The sequence below is a fragment of the Bactrocera latifrons genome, unplaced genomic scaffold, assembly GCF_001853355.1.
Source record: "Bactrocera latifrons isolate USDA-ARS-PBARC rearing strain unplaced genomic scaffold, ASM185335v1 scaffold_248, whole genome shotgun sequence".
Taxonomy (NCBI): Eukaryota; Metazoa; Arthropoda; class Insecta; order Diptera; family Tephritidae; genus Bactrocera; species Bactrocera latifrons.
Genome location: NW_017536052.1, coordinates 87,901 through 110,114, shown reverse-complemented (window position 1 = coordinate 110,114; position 22,214 = coordinate 87,901). Strand labels below are relative to the sequence as shown.

At 35.4% G+C, this 22,214-nt stretch overlaps 1 protein-coding gene across 2 annotated transcripts in view; it reads right to left on the bottom strand.

The window, feature by feature from the left end:
* The window catches only part of LOC108969294 (transcription factor AP-2-epsilon), a 99,338-nt gene extending 77,481 nt beyond the window's left edge, over positions 1–21,857 (bottom strand). Inside the window, exons 1-2 of one of the 2 annotated variants that reach the window (XM_018933920.1) lie at positions 21,290–21,857; positions 21,177–21,224 (exon numbers count right to left, since the gene is read on the bottom strand). In XM_018933920.1, the coding sequence (XP_018789465.1) occupies positions 21,177–21,215 (39 nt within the window). In that variant the 5' untranslated portion in view covers positions 21,216–21,224; positions 21,290–21,857. Of the gene's footprint in view, positions 1–21,176; positions 21,225–21,289 lie in introns of those variants that run through there. The other variant, XM_018933923.1, reaches the window with a different exon arrangement.
* Positions 21,858–22,214: the final 357 nt, after the last annotated feature.

Sequence of the window (22,214 nt, the reverse complement as noted above, 5' to 3'; positions counted from 1 at the left end):
ACTCGTCACCCTGATCACTTTGGTATATATAACCCTATATCTGACTCTTTTAGTTTTAGGACTTACAAACAACCGTTATGTGAACAAAACTTTAATACTCTCTTTAGCAACTTTGTTGCGAGAGTATAAAAATGTTCTGAGAGACTCTGACTCTGAGTCGCGATTTATATGTTGTAAAAGTAAAAGAATCAGATGAAATTTAAAATTGTTATATATGGAAAGTAGGCATATGCATGGGCAATTTCGCCCATTTTCACACTATAGCATAAGAACGGAAAGATAATGCATTTCACCAAATTTGGTTAAAGATGTGCGGTGCCATGCGCATTGTCCAATTTAGTCTTCGGAGGCTATGATGCTTCTATTTATTTAGAGATTATCGCACTTTTAGTAATTTAGTTATAGAGTTGGCGTTTTTATCACTCGTTTTCAGTAGCACACGCACTGTTGGAAGAAGTGCCGAAAAAAATTGTGATTACAAAATTCGGTTGATATTTAGCTTAACATAAGTGCTTTGTGAGATATGTGCGTTGTAGCGACAGAAAACAGTCATGAAGTATTTTGGAGGAATGCTGCCGATTTGACAGTCCTTGGCTGGATAAAAATCCAGCTCCGTTTCGGTTATGTAGAGGCGACTGTCATCCTGTTCCCTTATAAATACATACATATCTCAATATCTATCTCAATTAGTTTTAAGTTTGACAAAAACCGTTAAATGAACAAAAATATTATACACTGAAGCAACATGTTGAGAGAGTATAAAAATCGAATTCCCGTTAATTGTTCTCACTGTAGCGTCTATATGTAAGTATACTGCTGTGTGATTGTTGCTCGCATGAAGTGTGATAAACGGTAGCTGAACGATGAGTTCTGTATATACATACTCGTACATACATAATAAAATATAAAACACTAATGCGAATATTAAAATAACGTCATTGTCGAAGTTATAAAATACCTATTTTTTTATGATAAAACCTAGAATACTATAAATGGTTTATTTCTAACATTGATGACATTTGTGAAGCGTTAGAAAACGGCTATTCCAATACGTCGGCGAAGAACTGATAAGGTGCACGCATCAGCTTCTTTGCAGACATGGTCGAGTAAGAGCATGTCCTCAAACGTCAGTGTGCCCATTAGTGAAGTGTGATATGTGAAACATCGACGTCCACAGCCAACAAACTGATGGGACAACGTCAGTGTGGCTTTAGACCTTGAAAATCTATGTATAATTGACACGATGTTCCCTATTCGCAAAAGCTTAGAAAAGATCAGGAAAAAGAAGATCGAATTGCACCACCTCTTCGTCGACTTTAACGGCACTTTCGACAGCACGAAAAGGAGCTGCTTCTTTGTTATGTCTGAATTGGCATCCCCGAAAATTTAATATGGCTGTGTAAACTGACCTTAAGCAACAACAAAAGCTTCATCAGAACCGGGATGCAAGCCGATCGATACGAAACAAGGTTAGATTTCAGGGAAATTCCGTATCATGCGACTTCTTCATTCTATTGATGTAAAAAATAATACGAACTGCAGAGCTAAATATGTGGAAAAGGTACAATGTTCTTTAAGATACAAGAAATATCTTCTGCATTACAGAATCTATTATCATATTCGCTACTTGGCTTACACGTGACTGTTAACGGTCATAACTTTGAAGTTATAGATAATTTCGTCTATCCTGGAACCACCATTACCATCAACAACAATTACAACCTTTAAATCCTACGCAGCATCACTCTCGCCAACAGGTGCTGCTCTGCACTAAGTAGACAATTGAAAAGTAAAGTTCTTTTTCGACCAAAGACCAAACTCTGTAGCCCTTCATCATTCCGGTCTGCTGTATGGTGCGAAGACATGGACAATAGCAGCATCTGTTAAGTCGACGTTAGAAGTGTTCGAGGGCTTCTGCGTATTGACGACGGCGAATACCGTAGTCAGTGGAGCGATGAACTGTACGAGATATACGGCGACGTTGACATGGTTCAGATAACTAAGAAGCAGCGTATATGCTCGTAAGGTCATGTTGCTCAGATGGATGACAACACTGTCCTATAGAAAATAGATATATATGCGAGTGATCGAGATGACGTGCTGACCCCTTAGCATCTATCCGTTTGTCTCAATGTACATATATACTCGAACTATCCTCCGCTTTTTTGATATCGATCTGAAATTATGCTCACCGAACCGTTGACGTCGAACAACAAACTTACCGATCGAAATGAAGTCCTTGAAAATCCCGTTAAGTGTTCATTTAAATTTCATCTAAATTCTGCAAAAATATACATACGTTTCTTCTACACGGTTAGCCACTCTGTTATCCATAGTGGGCATAATATGGATGGTTTAAAAGGACTTCACTGATTACCCGATCGCAACCACAAAAGCATTGTCAAAAGCGTTTTTATTATTTTCCTTTAGTAGAAATTATCATGGATGTGCTGACCTTCATATCTGTAGAAATTTAAAAACTTTTTCATTGGAAAATATCGATAATTTGAAAGAGTATTTAGTCTAGTTTATTATTAATCTGCTATATTTTAATTGTATTTTAATTAAATTGTCTCCCATGTGCCTTCGACTTGCACGTTTAACTTAATTTTCTCTCTCATGTCATCGAAAATCCTGCTTCCAGGGCTCTATGTGTTTATTTGAACTTGAGCGATATAATAAAAATGTCTGTTTGAATTCTATCAGTCGTAAAAATGTCCGGTGCACATGCATTCCTCTAAAAGCTGAGTACTAAATTCCATTTACACATTGCTTTCGGTAGGTCTGGAAGGTTTGTTAGACCCTCGCTTCTCCTTATTAACCGTTGTTATTAAATTTTTGCAAAAAGCCGAGTTTAAATGATTATTGATGCTTGATGCGATGACGACTCAATTATATAAGCGTATGTTTGTATTGTAAGTATGTTTGATGTACGGAAGTTTGTGTGTTCACGTTTGTGCAAATTGATACGTTGATTGCTTCACAAATAATTATGTACACACACGCCGACATTTTATTGCATATACACTTGACTGACACTGGTCACGGTTGTACTAATATTATTATTAAACAAGTGTTTAGGCATTTCAGCAAGCATTCAAAACATACACGAACACCGTCAAGGCGAGAGTAAACACTTTATTGACTTTGTGGATTCTTTAAAAAGTGAGCGTGGCGCTCGGCGGGATGCTATTCAACAGCCATGGGGGTTCGTCGGGCTGCCACCAAGCCGCTTACATTCATACTAAATACTCTATCGATGTAAGTTTATCTCTGCGCGTGTTTATTTGGTTTGGCGGCGCATTGTCAGTGCGCCTTGCATTTGCATTGAGCTCAGTATTTAGAACGAAAAGTGCGCTAACTCTTAGTTTAACTTGAAAATTTATTGCTGTTAATTTTAATGTAGTCTACTTCGCATGTCTGTCGGTCGGTCTGTTGGCGCAACCATCGGCTGTCCGCCGTTGCCATCTTCACTGCAGCGTCGCGAACTCAAGTGTAACGCATGCGAACTGAAAGAATCTGTATGAAATTGTGTCCGCAGCAATTGCAGCGCGTGCCGACCCCCACTGACAAATTTGCTTTAGAGCCAAAACGAGCTCCGAATACGCGTGAAACATGATATTCGTCCATTAATATAAATCACTTTGCATACAGCATACAATATTCGGAGCGAACTTTTGGCACACGCCTATTTCGCAAAGTATTTTGACATACATAGATATAATGCGGATGGATGAACTTTTCTTTGACGAAATTAGCAATTTATTGAAACGATCTCGATTTTAAGCAGTGGAACGATGCGCCAAGTTGACTTATTGGAATGTATCTTGTACTTGTTAATACATATATTATATAAAATATGACTTCGTGCTGAAATAAATGTTTAATTTTCATTTTAATTCCGACAATTGGAAACTATTCAATTTAGTAATACTTGCAGTCATAAGTCATAATATTTCAATATGTGTACAAAATGAAGTCAAATTTCAAAGGTATCCATTAAAAAACCGGTTATGTAATTATGGTTTGGAATATATAAAGCAATATAAATGTAAATGGGTATATTCGCTTTATTTACACGCATTATTCGTTGTTATTGTGGCGTCATGCTGCAAAAGAATACCGAACTAACAAGAAGTCCTGGCGAGTCAAAAGCCAGCATGTGGTTTTGTACGTGACAATTTCTTAATTTTAACGTGGTTTTACCACAACATAATTGGATGTACTTAGAGGCGCGTTTATAGATATGTACAAAAAAAAGTTAACTTCGACTGCAATGAAGCTTCAACACCCTTCACAGTTGAATTTCTTTGCGCACAAATGGGTACAAGGGATCTCTATCCTGATTTTGATCGGTCAGTTTGTATGCAACTATATGCTATAGTAGTCTAAAGAATTATATCGTTGCCTTCGGCAAAAATAGAAGCTAAATTTCGTGAAGGAACCGCTTAAAATATAAAAAATTTTCCGTAAAAGGACATGATTTTGATACTTTGGTTTGTATGACAGCTACATATATGCTGTAAGGAACCTTGGATATCAAGGGTTCTGTCGGTTTTGCTGCTTCTTGAAGAGAAAAAGATGTGGGCAAACTTTCAGATAGATATCTCAAAACCTGAGGGACTAGCTTGCATATATTGGTTGTCAAAAAAGTCTTTCGGTATTTTCGCTAGTTGGCGCTGAGAGCGCGTAGTTCTAGTCTTATTCGTCACATCGGGTCATGCTATACCTTTTTGCAAAGCCCATTTCACGCGCTAACACGTGTTTGATTGATGGTCGTTTCTTTTAAGTCGTTCGTGAGTTATAGCGTCGCAAACATGGAGCAAAATAAAGAGAAAAATACGGCATATCTTACAGTAAGAAAATTTGTGCAGTTTATGGTCCCGATGCAGTTTCCATTTCCGCCGCACAACGATGGTTTCAACGTTTTCGTTCTGGTGTAGAAGTGGTCGAAGATGCGCCACGCTCCGGAAGGCCTGTCGTCGAAAATTGCGATGAAATCGCTGAATTGGTCGAAAGAGACCGGCATAGTAGCAGCCGTAGCATCGGTCAAGAGAAAATTCAAGAAAAATATCGCGAAAATCCGCAAGACTTTTTTGACAACCTAATATATGTATGTATATTATCCGATTCAGGGTATTATATAAGTGGCATTTTTAGAAAGCTTATGGAGTTTTATTAATAAAGTCAGAAATATTATTTTAATCGAAAAATCTGGAAAATATATTTGGGATACTCACAACGTGTCATAAAGCATCGTAAAATCATAAAATCATAAATTTTTATACTAGTTTAAAAAATATGTTGTTGAATTGCATATTAAAATAATTTTATGCAAATACAACTCTGAACGCTATGTTTTCGGATCGTTATAACTTATAACTTTATGGGCTATGTAAAACCCCTAATTGTATTATAGAAAGACAGAGAGAAACCTTTTCTGATAATACTGTGGTGATAAGGTACCACAACTCAAAGCAAATATTCGTACAAATTTGTATCTGGCTTGAGTGCTTCTAGATTTGTATTCTGGAAAGTAAAACATTCAGATGGAGCTACAAATTGTGCTATATGGGAAGTAGGCATGCTTGTGTTCTGATTTCGCACATTTTGCGAAACACTGTAACTTGAAATTGTTAGGATAATACTACATACCTACAGACATTGGTTGAAATTGGTCGAATAGGTTCTGAGATATGTATGTGTATTCCATCTAAACTGAATATGGGCGCTACCAGGCTCATCGTCCAAATCTCGGGGGTAAAATTGTATGTCTCTAGCTAATTTCTAATTTATTTATAGACTTATTGCATTTTTAATAAACCCATGCATACAAATATGAAAAATACCTATAAAATGGGACTAACACTTAAATTTTATGATATTTTGAACAAAAAAATATTGGAATATGACTGTACTATATGAACAAATCCCATCTGACAAGTTACTATGTTCAAAAACAGTTTTTACTTTTCACTTTAGGACATTTTCGGTGTACTAGTCGTGTAAAACTAAAAAGTCTACCTACACCTCCTAGTCAAAGGAAAAACGCTTGTTTTAATATTCGTAGTGCAAATCTGGAGTTTTGCAGTTCTTTTCTCTTGTCTGAAAAGTATTCTTACAACTAACTTTCCATGGTTCAACCTTCTGTAGCTCAAAGTTTTCCATAACTCGAACTCTTGTATTTGCAATAGCAGTCAGATTTCATAAAAATTTCCCAACGAAATGACTTCTATCGCAATGAAAAATGGTGAGGAGTCTGAAGAAAAAATGATTCAACCTCCATCGAAAAATGATGAAACGCAGACCTTTCCAATTTTAAATTAGTATGCCAATACGAATATTTACACAACTGACGATCACTACAAATCACTAAACAGATTATAATCACTTTTTACTGAAACAACCAAGAAAAAAACCGTCTCATCAGGCATCTGCGTGTAGAGTGTTGTGTTGAATTTTTCATTAATTTTTGGTGCTCAGAAATATGGAGTTTGTCGATTTATCTGCAATAATCTCCATTCTTATTTCTTGGATAACTTTCTTGCACAAATCACATTATTAGTGTATATTGCATAAACATTTCACATCCTACAATTTCCAAATCCGGAACATAACTCAAGCTCCCAGATACCAAATGGGTAGACCACCAATTTTTGGCAGAAAATATTGGCATTTTGTGAGTTGATTATTACATAGTACAAAATATGCGATACGATCAAAGTTGGAAGGCTAATCCCGAGGACTATCTAACAACATTAGTTTCAGAATTCTTAACCATTGAAGCGTTTTTCCACAGTAACAGTGTATTTACTGTTACGCAGTGCAGCTTCCTTCAGAGAAGTGACTATCCAATCCGATAGTAGGACAACGATACAAACTTTGTCCTAATTATGTATTTGGGTGAAAGTAAATTTTTTTGATTCCCATAGATCGTATCGATTTAAAAGTACATATATAACTATAATAGCGCATATACGTACACTCACAGAGCGAAATATTTATAAAGCTACTTTCGTTAAGCTCAATAATAAAAGAGAAACCTATAATTTTGCTATTATTTATTATTTTTTCGAATAGATATTTAATTCAATTAATGTTATGGTTAGTTTTAGGAAAAAATTAAATTATGCAAGTTTTCTCAAGCATAATTTAAATAAGCCGACGAAATATTTATAAAGCCACTTTTCATTATGCATTATATATAATATTTAATATTTAAGAGAGAGTTAAAATGTTTAATAAAATGTATGACCTCCATTATTAGCAAAAACTTCTTCCAATCTCCTGGGCATAGAATTAATTAAAGAATGGATAACGTTTTGATAAACTGTTTCCCATTTTTCAACGGTGGCATTTCTTCGGCATTTTACGTTATCAAATATATATTTGACCGTGGCTTTATAAATATTTCGCAGGTGTATGACATTATGGCATACAGTTACGGGCAATAACATAGAATCATCTGTGGTACTAATTTTCCGATCTAAAAAAAAAATATGAATTTGAATTCAACTAAGTTATATTTTTATTATTTACTTCATATCAAGTGCTATTGATTGCAGTAAAAATATTGGAAAAAAAAAACCATTCATAAATATTACAAAAACAAAGGAAAAAAATATATTTCAAAAATAAAAAAAAAATATTTTTTTAAGGGAACTAATAGTAAAAATTGTAGCACATCGTAGTGTATTCTTTATCGTTTAATACAGATGTACATCTTCTAGGCATAGGCTTAATTGGGCTACCTAAAGTGTTCTGTGGAACAGAATACCGGACCTTTGTACCTTCTCTTAGAATTCTGTCTTATTTTTCGGTTTAACGGGTGCAATGTTTTCGTTAATAATTTTCCGTAAGTTTTTGATTTAATTCAGGTCTGCTGATTGCTCTGGCCGGGCCATAACCATGGTCTGAAACCCATTTTTTGCAAGTCCCGAACCGATGTTTCGGATCGTTCACTTGTTTGAATTACCAAAATGCAACGCGAATTCCATTCGGCGTTTGAGAGTATGACCTATCTATAACTTAAACGTATCTATGGCGGTCTATGATTTCTTGTATCCAAAAAATAGGTCCCGAAGCACAACATGAGAAACAATGCTAAGTCATTATATTGTCGCCATGGGGTTTGGAGGACCTGTAGCGGAAGCACATTTTTTTGTGTTTTTGGTTGCGACTCACACCGAACTATCAACCAAATGTCGAACCATTTTCTTTTTTTCTTACTTTCAGTTCCGCCCTAATTAATGTGTCGTTTTACCAACTGAATACGATTGCATCTATGCCGTTTTCTCAGTAATGGCACCTTTCGGAACCATGTGCCACAGCATTTATTCTCCACAAGTTGTCTTCTTACTGTTCTCGAAGAAATTTTTGCACAAAATTCTTATTGATTGGCTGGAGAGGCCATAAACGGATCGCGCATCGACAATCTTGCATCATTTCGATCGACTTCCGCAGAAATTTCTTTGTGATCGGAATATTTTTCGGAAATTTTAAGGTAAAAAAACTCATATTTAATATTTTGTAAGTGACCCATTCCTTGCAAATTTTGGACGCACAATCTTTCCTCCTCTGAAAAATGCTTTGCCTGCCCTAATTTTTCACATAATTTCTTAATTGATACAATTATTCATTCTAAAGATCTATTTAAGTTAATACAACTACTTATTACGCTTTTTAAATTCAATATTTTTCGTTTATGAAACCATTTCCCTATTGATTCTATTATTTTTTCACTAAGCACGAGGCACGCTATTTACACTTTTTAAATTACAGTTAACTGTAAAACGTGGCAATGCTGGCTTTTCCTTTTTTTTGAAAGTACATATTATAACCATTGTTATTATGCAGAAAAGTTACCACTTAAATGAAAAATTACAAAAAAATTATACCATTGTTTCAAAGCAAAACCTTTGATTCTATTTTATTGTTCTTAGCTGTACATATGCCCAAAACATTGATTTTATACGCAAGATTACAAAAATTTTTAGACATGTCAAAACATTTGAAATTTATAAAAATTGAGCAATTTAAAACTCATATTTATCCCTACATTAGTCCATATGTACAATAGCATTATATTTGCTATGATAATAAATTCTCAGCGTTGCCCACCAACGACTGCTAATTTTTCTGGTATTCAAATGTCATAAGCTTGTGGAAATGATTTCATTATGGGATAATGTAATTACCTGCACTATCGCGCTCCGTTACTGCCATACGTAACACATACACATATGTATGTATGCATAGTTGCAGTTAGATATACAAATTGAGCAATATGATGCGATAGGTATCGAAACTGAGCGCAGAGTTGATTGTAACATCCTTAAAGGCTATTTAAATGCCAATTATGCACGCCTAAAAGGATTTTCGCTTATGAAATATCATACTCCGCAGCGATATCTGCTTATCCAATGTTCTGGTTAGGCTAATAATTCGTTATGTTAATATTACGAGCACTGACATGGCGCTGAGGTAAAACGCTAGTGTGCAGCAGATACGAGTTTCAGTCCGACAGCATCACGTTGCACGGCATTCATTATCAACCACTAAGAGGCAGCAGCTTACCCAGCACGTGACCTTGTTTATATCCTTTGAGAGCATTCAAGAGCCCTATTGCCGTGCTAAGTGATGAATTGTGTTCACCGAACTTGAGGCCGAAGTTATTAGAGAGGATGTCATCGTATTGAAAAGCGAAAAGCCAAGACATGTTAGTGGCAGCGAGCGCCGTTTGGACGTGATGCTTATGTTTTTTTATGATACGCCGTCGATACGTCAAAAGGCGTGTAAAAACAACGCCGCTTGTTAGTACAAGTATCAAGTACGAGTTGGTCCGACCGCGCCAGCGAAGAAAGAAAACGACAGAGGAGACACCTGAATGGTGGGCCATAATGAAATTCCTTTCATTGTCAGATATTTAATGCAGTTCGTACGGTAGTGTTTATTTTAGGGTTGTATGATGTACTTTTTATATTACTCGTAGTGAACTTAAAAAGGTTACCACATTCATAAACGGATACATTACGTTAGTCACGTGCTCGTTGTTTGTGCAATATTTAATTAATTTCATAAAAAACGAACAAAACACTTCAAAATTACTACCTGGATATATGTTCATACATGTATTCATACGTATAGAATGCTCATGTATATGCATCTGTGCTCACATGCATGTGTGGGTTTGCATATACAAATTTGTATTTTTCTTTCCTTGCGAAAAATTCACGTGTTTTGAGTGAGCGCTCTCTGGCCGCATACTCAGAGTGCTAATTATTTCAGCACTATAATTTTATACTCTATTTAATTTTAGCCTCTTTACGGTTTCCAACACAAATGCATTTTGGTTGCAGTTATTATCGATATCAACTCAATCCGTCAAAAAATTTCGGTTGAGTTGTTGTCAAACTTTAACTGCTTTTTTTGTGCAATTACGGTTTTCAACTCCATAGAAAACAGCTAAATAAACTATTATATTTATAATGTTAAACTATTTTAATCAGTTTTTCTGTGCAAATACATGCGGAAGTTTGTTAAGCTCGTGGCATAAAATGCCAAAACTGGACCAGGCAAGCTATAATACAAAACAGTCAAAATAAAATTAAGGGACCGTGGCAAGTTTCCGAACGAAGAGAGTCGATAAAATCTACTATCCCTAGGAATCTATTTTCTATAATTAAAATTTTAAAGCCTTTTGCTCCTCTTCAGTCATTTGTTTTTCATCCACTACACACAAATATGATGTTTATAATAGTTCGAGGTTCTCTACTTTTTTAAAGAAAAACCAAAAAACTTCAAACTTAATGGGGAATGTTTATAATCATTTTAAAGAACATTCTCTGCATTTATTTTTAGAAGATTATATCTTTAAATGTCTACGATGATCCATTCTTTCACTCCAATTTTCCATGACCAATCGACCGGCCCAAAACATGAAATCATCTGATCATTGAAGTATTTTGTCAATAAATCTATTGATTGATACGATGTGTGGGAAGTGGCGCCGCAGTTGAAAAGAAATGTCGCCGAGATCAAGAGCTTCAATTTCAGGCATCAAATAGTCGGTTATCGTGGCGCGATGACGGTCCCCCAATGCGGTTACGTTCTCACCGGCATCATTTTTGAAGAAATATGAATCGCTGATTCCACCGGCCCACAGACCACACCAAACCGATTTTTATTTAGATGAAATAGTAGGTCTTGAATCTCTTCAGGTTGATCTTTGTCCCAAATACGGCTATTTTACTAATTTACATATCCATTGAGTCAAAAATGGGCTTCATAGCTGTACAAAATGTATCTCATAAACGACAGATCTTCTTGGAACTTTTCAAGAGCCCATCGAGCGAAGCGATTTCACTTGGGAAGGTCGAGCGGCTTCAAATTAATTATCCACAAATATAACAAAAACTGTCGCGGTTATTAAAACAGGAATGAATATTTAGCTCTCATAAAAAACTGGGCGTGATTTAAGCAAAAAAAAATCCGTTTCGTTAAGGAGGGTACATAACACCACTAAGTTCGTGCGACAAAAACAGTCTTTATCAGTGTTATACGTTAAAACTTTTTTTTTAGGTTGAAGTTCGTAATACCAAAAAAGTAAGGAAGGGCTAAGTTCGGGTTCATCCGAACAGTTTATACTCCTTGCAAGAATTGAAGCCATATACTTTATCATACTTTATGGTGCAAAATAAATCACATAGAGTAAAGTCACTCGGAAGTTTCAAAATCTTTATGGTAAGTGTGTGGGGGCTAAGGTAAGTTGACATAAAGACGTACCATTGTCAGAGAAGTACTATCCCTGAATTTCAATTATATATCTTAGACATTGACCGATATAACAAAAGTCAACTATAGGTACCGCGGTAAAGTGGCATACATTATTCGTGCAAAGTTTAATCCCTTTATATTTATTGCTTTTTGATTTGTGTGCTGGAAACTAAATGAATCAAGTATAATTTAAAATTGTGATATATGGGAAGTATTCGTGATTGTTGTCCGATTTCACTCTCTTTCACAATGACTATGAAAAAATGCCCCGTACCAACATTTTATCGGTTAGTCGTTCCCCGAGATATGCGATTTCACCAAAAAAGTACCTCGCCCATCGTCCAATTTTCACACCGGCTCCTATAAAGCTTTCTCATACTATCCTGACGGCAAATTTTTACGCTTCTGACGCAATTTCGTTATTGATTTATCGCGCATTTAGTAGTTTTGAACAGTAACGTTAGAAATGGAGTGAACCGTGTTTTCAGCCGATTTCGTCCATTTTCTCACTATCGGTAGGAGTTCTTGCAGTATTCATGTTGGGCGAATCTGGTTGTTGTAGCCTTAGTAGTTTAGGAGATATGCACATTAAACGTATTAGAGGGCGGTACGACGCTCACTTTTTCAAAAAATTGTATCCACAGATGCCCTTCGGTTCACAGGTTAAGTTTTATTACAGTTTTGTATTATATAAAAATTTAGTGCTTAGTTATTTGACCTTACAGGTTTTCAGTTAATGGCGTTTTGTGGGCGTGGCAGTGGTCCGATTACCCCCACCTACGAACTCGATTTTTTTTTTTTTTTGTATTAAGGAACCTGCATACCATGTTTCATCGATATATCTCAGTTTTTACTCAAGTTACAGGTTGCACGGATAGACAGACAGACAGTCAACTGGATTTCAATATTTTTCGTTATCCTATATATATAACCTATATCTATGTCGATTAGTTTTACTCTGTAGCAACTGGTTGCATAAGTATATAAAGAGTGTGATTCAACTTAAGTTGAATTGCTTTAACTTCGTTTCAACTAAATGCAGTTGAGAGCCGTAATAAAGGTGTTTATTTAGTTCAATAAGGTGCCCACAGACTTTACAGAAAATATTCCCCAACAAGTAAACTCCTAAAACATATTACAATTTTTTTAGGTTACCAACTTAAAACAGGTTTGTAAGATTCAATCTTGGTTAGCTATTTTTTAAATTGAATCAAAATAATCGCTTTAATAGAATTGTACCTTCTCATAGTTTTACATTGTGACAAAAATTGCCCGAAAAATTAAATCAATATTTATTTTGTCGTCTTCCAAATCCTTCAGCTCCTTCAGAGAATTTTGTTTTAACTCCTCAATTGACTTAAAACGGGTTCCATTCCGATGATTGTTGACTTGTTTGATTATCAAACTTAAAAACCCATGTCTCATCGGCAGTTATAAGTCTTTCCATTAATGTGGGTTCGGAAGTCGTATAATCAGCATATCCAAAGAGACCTGTTTACGGTACTCAAAACATTTCATAACCAAAATATCCACCAAAATGATTCGAACACTACTGACGATTTTCCAGCACCATACCCTTTACTTTTTTAATACAAGTATTTTCATCAGTTGAAGATGTCGAAGGTCGTCCAGAACGAGGCATGTCTTCAACGATCTCTCGACCGTCTTTGATGGCTTTGTACCACTCGTAGCATTGTGTTTTTGATAAAACTGAATCACCGTAAGCCTTTTCCAATATTTCCAATGATTTCGTATATGAAATTTGGTTGGAAATACTAAATTTGAGAAAAATTGTTTGTTCGATAATTTTATATGTACATTGTAAAACGCATCGCAACGCACTGAGGTCTACCAGCTAAAGCAGCTTTTGTAAACACACGCTCATATTTCGCATAGTATTATAATTAAGAGCAGTCCTACCAACTTAGCAAAACAAATATTTTTTAAATATTATTTACCCGGGGAATTTTATTACAATTTCCGGGTGCTTTTTTGTCACAATGTATATTATGATTTTCGTTCAATGCACTCTTTGCTGAATATGTAGGCCAAATTTTGAGTTATCTCATTGAAGTTGAATGGAAATGTGTTTTCGAACATAGTTTAGTTTAATTCGAAAATTAAGTGTTATCAACTCAGTCCTTCCCATAGTACTGCATACATATAGTAATTTCCGACTTTCCACTGAACTTCAGAGAATATTGATAATACAGATTAAATGCACAATTACTGAACCGTTTTGTTCTTTAAGTTTTAGGTGTTTGATTTATATACCGCAAAGTATGAGAATGGAATGGATGTGCTCTATGGGAAGTAGGCGCGGTTATAGTTTGATTTCACCTGTTTTCAAAATGGATCAGCGTAATGTTACGCGCTATATTTGGTTGATATTATTGGTGTAGGTCCGCAGATGGGAGCTTTTATCAAAAAGTTGGCGAAGTTAACATTATTTCTGGTTTTTAAATTAATAACATGCAATATTTGTTTGTAATCCAATCAAAATCTCAAATAAAATTGTATGTTCAATTCATTTGAGAGAGTGTGAAATGTTAAGCAGCATCTGAGCATAGCACGTTTACACTTCTTTCATTTGTAATGTGTGCTGGCACCCGGACTTGACTATTTCTTACCTCTTTCAAGTGATCTTGTTATTTCAAACGCAAACTAAGCTAAATCCTTAACATCTCTAGTCACTGTCACCTGCAACGAGTAGGCGCTACACACTTGTGATAATGTATTATATCAAACGGAAGTTTTGATTAAATGTCTGTGTATGTGTGCAAGAAAGAGTGACCTATAAGAAAAATTCACTTTGACGTGCAGTTGTAATCTTGTGGCCACGGTGGATTACTCACTGCTTTCATTAAAGCTTTGAGAAACTGTTTAATAAGTCTTGGCAAAACAAGTAGAAAATAATGCGGTGTTTTGATTACATATCGGCAAACAAGAGCCCATAAAATACACAAACACACTTACATACCTATGTATGTCCATATGTTTATGAAGGCTATGAATTTGTAAAACAGTGCGGTTGAAAGTGTTGAATAGCAAAGAGTAATCAACTGTTGTGGATTTGTCACCCCCAGTTAAGGGCGTTTGATGTATTATTCGGTTCATTTGGTCGACAGGTCTAGACAAACATTATGCGACTACGAGAATACGCTTAATAGGGGAAGGACATAAGTGGCGAATGTACAAACAGACCGCATTCAATGCCACACACTCGCTTTTGTGGACACGGTGAAATCTGCTTTTATTTACCACAAAAAAATAATAATATCTGGGCCTATTCTTTACATATGATATATTTATATGTACATATGTATAACAGAAGTAGACATATTTGTCACATATATATTCTTAGACGTTCCAGCACGAATTATCTGCGAGTATTAGATTTACAATCAACGTTCACTAAAACTTTGCGAGAATGAATATCTGAATGAATGCACATCCTGAAGACTTGTACTATCGTAAGTTCATTTAAACTCATCGATGACTGCGAAAAACGCCGGAAAACTACATATACGGCACTAGCTTCCTCAAAAACGCCAAGAAAACCTCAAATTTATATAATACATTTTTTGTACAATTTCTTCGGATGAAGTGTATTGTAAAAAGTGTTTATAGCAGACAACCACTTCGTCGTCTTCTATTCAAATTATCTTATCATCTACAGTTGGGGTTAAAATTTAGCCACACAAACCTGATCTTCACTTTGCTATGTAACTCTATTATTCCGCCTAAACGATAACGTTAATGACAAAAATATAACCCCCAAACTAACTTTCGCTTTAGAGCTGAAGGGCATTTGCACTTCAATCGAGACTAAATTTCATAAATGAATTGGCGCTGAGACTACTCGCAAGCATACATATGAATGAAGTACATATATATTTTAAATATACCCTGCAGGGCACCAGGAAACTAGCCTGGATATATACTGTTTTACATCCAGAATAAACGGACAGAAATTGAACTAGTTGGGAAAAGCTGAGACTTATATCAATTATAGAATATTTCGTTAGTGATATTTGACTTAATTCTTGCACTTTTATACTTTCACAACATGTTGGTCTAGAGTATAATAGTTTAATAGCAGAAGTGCGGAAAAGACTTTTTTAAAGAAAAAACACAGCAGCTTCAAATTTAACGGGAAATGATTATTATCAATCTTTGGCATTTATTTTATGAAGATTATCTCTTTCAACTGTTGGTCCAGGCTGTGTCTCATATGGTGCAGCCGTTAAGCCCAATTATGACTCGTTCGAGTATTTCGAGTAGTAACTGGCGAATGAAATGCGTGATGTTTTGCTTCAAACCCTGAATCGAAGCGGGATTATCAGCATATACGTTAAGCTTTATATAAGCTTTTTCAATTAACATTATACGCTAACGGTCGTCATTGACGGACGTTCTTACCGGCACAATTTTTGAAGAAATATGGGCCGATGATTCCACACAAACTAAACCAAAGCGTAGTTTTCTCTGGATAAAATGACAGCTCTTGAGTCTCTTCAGGTTATTCTTAATCCCAAAATGGGGTAAAAAAGGCTGGTTCATTAATTCTTCAGCATATATATCAAGAGTCAACACGTTATCGAAAGAAAACTCTGCATAAATAGCGCCTTTGAGGTACTCATTTCAGGTCTAAACATTTTCGAAATCGGCTCATTACTTTTCAAACCCCCAAATACCGATTATGTGCTGACATTCTACCAAAAATATCTATAAATGAGTCATATCTTTATTTTAATTAAGACAGAATATTTTTATATTAATATGAAAATTGACTCAATACCTCACCTTGTTCCCATCTACATATTTTAGAGATTGTTAAACTTCTGGTTAGCTACATATATACCGTGCCTAGATGTGTGAAATCTGTCTGCGAATTATCCCAGCTCCTCTGTATTAATTATCTTAATTTTCGGTAAAATTGGGTATTGACCCAAACACAGAGTTTGTTTTGGCGAGTTACCAATATTAGTACTTAGGTTAACATAATTTGTATGAGAAGTTATGATTTGAGTTCCTCAATTTTTATACAAGGAATGGCACACTTTAAGAAATGGTACACCACTTGTGCAATGTCTTATTCGATATCTTCATTGGTGCTTGATTTATCCCTGCACGTTGTAAAGTGAAGGACAAATGCACTTTAAAATTGGGTTATATGGGAAGTACGCAATGCTGTGGTTCGGTTTGTTTAAGTTTCACTTTATAATCATATAATAACGCCATGTTAAGGTTATGCACCTAATTTACTTGAAATTGAATTATTCAGTTCTTAGATAGGAAATTTCACCTCAAAGTGTATTGAACATAACACTTTGTCCAATTTTTATTCTGAGTCCTACGCGTCTTGCCGTACCATCTCCAAAAATATTTGTTAATAAGTTATCGAGCTTTTAGTAAACTTCTACATTAAAGTTATATGGTTAGTAGTTGTGGTTATAGTCCAATCTCCACAATTTCATTTTGTAATAGGAATTGTTGAAAACTGTTGCCTCAGTGTACGAACGAAATCATATGCTTTTCCTTTGATACCTTATAATCCAGTTATTTATCTTCAGCTATGGCCTAAATTATTTTGTCCATCTCCGATATCAACATCATCTCATAGTATCAGAGCCACAAGTACGAAGTTGCATCGATTTTAACTGAACTGGATATTTTATACTTTCGACATTTGGGAGAATCAAAGGCGAAAAGTATTATATTTTGATGTGCTAAGAAAACTATAGATAACTACTACTTATGGTTAGTGTTACTATTATCAAATATAACAATTTCATTTCACGTTAATAAAAAAAAAGAAAATAAGAATAACATTAAGTCTAGACAAATTTAAATTTTGCGCTAAGATGCCGTGTGGAAAAAATCATAAAATATTGGAGAAAATATTTCCGCTTCATTTTATGAGATAATTCATATAATTACCGACATATTCGGATTAGTAAAATTTATTCTAGAAAACCGAAAATCATTGTGTGTAGTATATGTGTGTGTTGTGTCAAAAATGTTTTAAATCGGGACAATCCTACCCATAACGTCCATATATCTAATGTAAGAATTTTTGAACATCAAAAAAACTCCTGAATAGCTTTAATGCTCGTTTAGCCTTCAATTGACTCAAAACGGGTTCCCCCCGTACGAGCGGTACTTTGAGAGAAGATGCAGTTTCAACGGTGTATTATAGTGGCTCAAAAAGTAAGAGTTGTCCGCCCATAATTTCTTGCTCTTTTTATGAATAGCTTCGCTCAAATGACGCAGAATACTCAAATAGTATTTTTTGTTGACAGTTTGGCCGGTTGGAAGGGAGTACACCATACCTCTATAATCGAAGAAAACTGTCAACATAACCTTGCTTTTTGACCTGCTGGAACATGATTTTTCGGCTTCGGCACATCTTTATCACGATATTCGGCCGATTGATCGACTGTTTTCGGGTCGTAAGCATAGATCCAGGACTCATCACCAGTAATAATACGTTTCCTGACATCCTAGTAGTCAGGAAGCATTGTTTCACAAGCGTTAACGCCACGCTTTTTTTTAGAAAAAATTGAATGATTTTGTATCCAATCGCGCCTTCACTTTTCTTTGGCCCAGATGATCTTTTAAAACGGTTTTCATTGATCCTTCCGATGTTCCAACGATGGCAGCAATATCTCTAACCTTAACCCGTCGATTCTCAAGAACCAATTCCTTTATAGACGTGTTGATCATCAGTTGATGTAGATGGGCGTTTGGACGCGGTTCATCTTGAACGCACTCTAGAATAATTTGACCCAATCAAAACCACTTGCTCATGACAAACAATCTTCAGCGAAGGCTTTTTCCAATATTTCAAACTTTTCGGCACCAGAAATTAGATTCCGCGCGCAAATTAATTTTAATGGAACTTCTTTGTTGATGGTAAAAATCGCCGAATGTACTTATGTACTTTATGTAATGATTATTTTGATGTGATATTTGGTTATACCAACCTAAAAAAAATATTTTGACGAAATTCGTATTATTTTTTGTTTACAGTATGTCCGATTGTCTGTCTATATATGACCTTTCTCAGTTTTTGAGATATCGCTCTGAAATTTGGCACACATCTCTTTCTCCCCAAGAAGCATAAAGCTGCCATACAAGCTAAACAATCAAAATTAAGTTCTTGTATGGAAAACTTTTAGTAGACAAGATATCTTCACGAAATTTGGCACGGATTGTTGTCCAAGTTAACGCAAAAATATATGAAAAAATTTTCCAAATCGGACTTCTGTAGCTTTCATACATACCTAACGATCTTTGCTCATTACTACTAAATAGCTTTTAAACATTTATACTAACCTCATCAGTGGTGCTAAATATTAGAACTAGGTATCAATATTTATAGTCTTCACTTATACAAATAATGCTTTACGAGTAATAAAGAAAAATATCAAATTAATTTAAAAGACTATATCAACATCAGTTTCAACTTGGGAAAATTGAAAAAATTTACTCCAAGTCATATATCGAAAAAGACAGACCAACTTTATACTTTTTAGCTTGTATCCAGAATTCTGTAGATCCAATTATAAATTTGTTAAAAGTTCACAATTCTTTACTTGTCGCTGAATTCTAGTCCACACACTTCACTGAAACGAATCCCAAGCCTCCATATTCGCTAGACATCGTTGGGTGTCATTCTTGTTTTCCCAAAATAAAGAGAACTTTGAAGATTATCGTTTTATAAACACGGATGACATTAAAAGTACATCGTTGAAAGAGCTAAAGGCTATCCAAAAAAAATTTTCAGCAAAAATTTCAAATTCCCATTATTTTTATACTCTCGCAACAAAGTTGCTAAGGAGAGTATTATAGTTTTGTTCACATAACGGTTGTTTGTAAGTCCTAAAACTAAAAGAGGGTTATATATACCAAAGTGATCAGGGTGACGAGTAGAGTTGGAGCCTGTCTGTCTGTCTGTCCGTATGTCCGTCCGTCCGTGCAAGCTGTAACTTTAGTAAAAATTGAGATATCATGATGAAACTCGGTACACGTATTTCTTGGCTCCACAAGAAGGTTGAGTTCGAAGATGGGAAAATCGGCCCACTGCCTCGCCCACAAAATGGCGAAAACCGAAAACCTATAAAGTGTCATAACTAACATAAATAAACAAATTAAAGTGAAATTTGGCACAAAGGATCGCATTAGGGAGGGGCATATTTGGACGTAATTTCTTTGGAAAAATGGGCGTGGCCCCGCACCCTTTTAAGAAAATCACTAAAAGTGCGTTAACTGACTAACAAAAGACGTTAGAAACACTAAATTTTACGGAAGAAAGGGAGGAAGAAGAAGGAAAATGGACGTGGCGTCGCCCACTTATGGACTAAAAACCATATCTCAGGAAGTACTCGACCGATTTCAATGAAATTCGGTATATAATATTTTTATTTTCTTAACACCCTGATGATATGTACCAAATATGGGTGAAATCGGTTCACAACCACGCCTTCTTCCAATATAACGCTATTTTGAATTCCATCTGATGCCTTCTCTGTATAATATATACATTAGGAATCAATGATGATAGCGGAATAAAACTTTACACAAATACGGTATTTGAGCTGAGGTATCCCTTATGGAAGAATTGTCGGAAGAATTGTCGATTATCGAACTTAGACCTTCCTTACTTGTTTAACATACCTCGATTTTTATATCAGTTTGTTAAAGCGTTTTCCCTACAACTCACTTTTGCAAAGACTTCAATTCCTTATAACTTCAATACTATCAATCCATTCGAAGTTTTCATGCCTATTTCTATATATAATTTATGAATTAACGCCGGATTGTTAAATTCAAACTTGTTTTTTTCTCCAAAGGGTTCAAATAAATGTAAAATTTAAAATTGGAAACCCATTTCGGCGGTGCGTGGGAATAACTATTGTCTGACGAATGAATATTAACCTTTCGATTTTGATAATAGAACCTCTTCTTTACCTAGACGCGTTTGAATAGTTGGTGTCATATTTCTTTCCATACGCTGTCATTGGTTTTAACAGTGTCGTCACAAAAATATTCACAAACAAATTATACATGTCTTTAACTATAAAACACCAAAATGAGTAGAATATTAGTAAAGCGCTTTCGATAATACCAATTTATAAATATATACGTCATCAAATAAACCGTTGAGATGGAGTTCTGAATATGGTTTTACTCGTATTTGTGTTTATCGCATTTACTTCGATTTGCATTTATATTTGCTTATACACAAGAGGCATAAAACTCAGAACACATTCTGCTTCAGTCACATTTTTAGCAATTGTCGTTTTCTTTCAATAGTTAGTAATCAAACCTATATGTATGTAACGGTACATACTCACATCTTATGGCATATGAATACGTTACGCGCTCAATATTACCTGCCAAGCGTTAGCATCCAAAGTTGCCAGGAATGACATGTCCAATTCCTGCAATAAGTGCGATTTATTGAAATTAATAATATTATGTTTAGTATTTGTATTTTGAAATTCACCTTCCTTCGGAAATTGCTTGGGAAATCCAGTGTGAAAATTACTACTGAACTTGGGCGGTTTGATTTTAAGATTTCGTGCTTTTGTGGATTTTTTACAAAACGGAATTCGTCGTTAACACATTCACTAACACATCATTGATTTGTCGTTTCTACCGTCGGCAATGCTTCTAAACTTATTTATGTGTAACTAAGTACTAAGACTTACTATTCAATTTTCACAAACATTCAATTAAATATCCACGTGCATACATATAAAGCGGTCACTATATTCGAAACCAGTAGAATATTGCCAGTATATTTCGGAATTGAGTTATACAAATTTGAAAAAGGCCCTCATCCGGTGAGTTAATTTCCGTATTGTTTTACCGTTCGGTTCACTTTGTCTTTTCAGAAATTTTTTTACTTATGCATACTCCAGTTGTACTAGATATTCCCTGCAAAATAATGCGCCGAAAAACAACAATAACTTCCGAATCCCCCTTGTGGTTTCGACCACAGACTCCAGCAAACTTGCAAGCGTGATGATATTCCTGGGTGATTGCAGCGAAGACCCAGCCTTTGGCTATGTACTACCTGGGGGAGTACACTTCGCAGCTTCTGTGATCGACTGTGCTATGCCACATTGGGTTGATGTTGTTGCTTCTGCTGCTGCTACACTTGGTAACCATTTTCATGCGTATGAACATGAATGCTGACTATCATCGTGCGAGTACACCTACTCGTGCCGTAAGATAGCGAGGGCTTTCCAAAACGGAAATCTCTTGTAGTTACGTTGCGTATGTACATGTGTACATATCCATGTATACAGGCATAAACATGTGTATATAATGGCCATACATTCATCTGTATGTATCTATGTATGTTGGGATGGCAGCATGCATGCATTTAACTGCCAGGGGGTACGCAAGTTTTGTAGTGGTCGCGT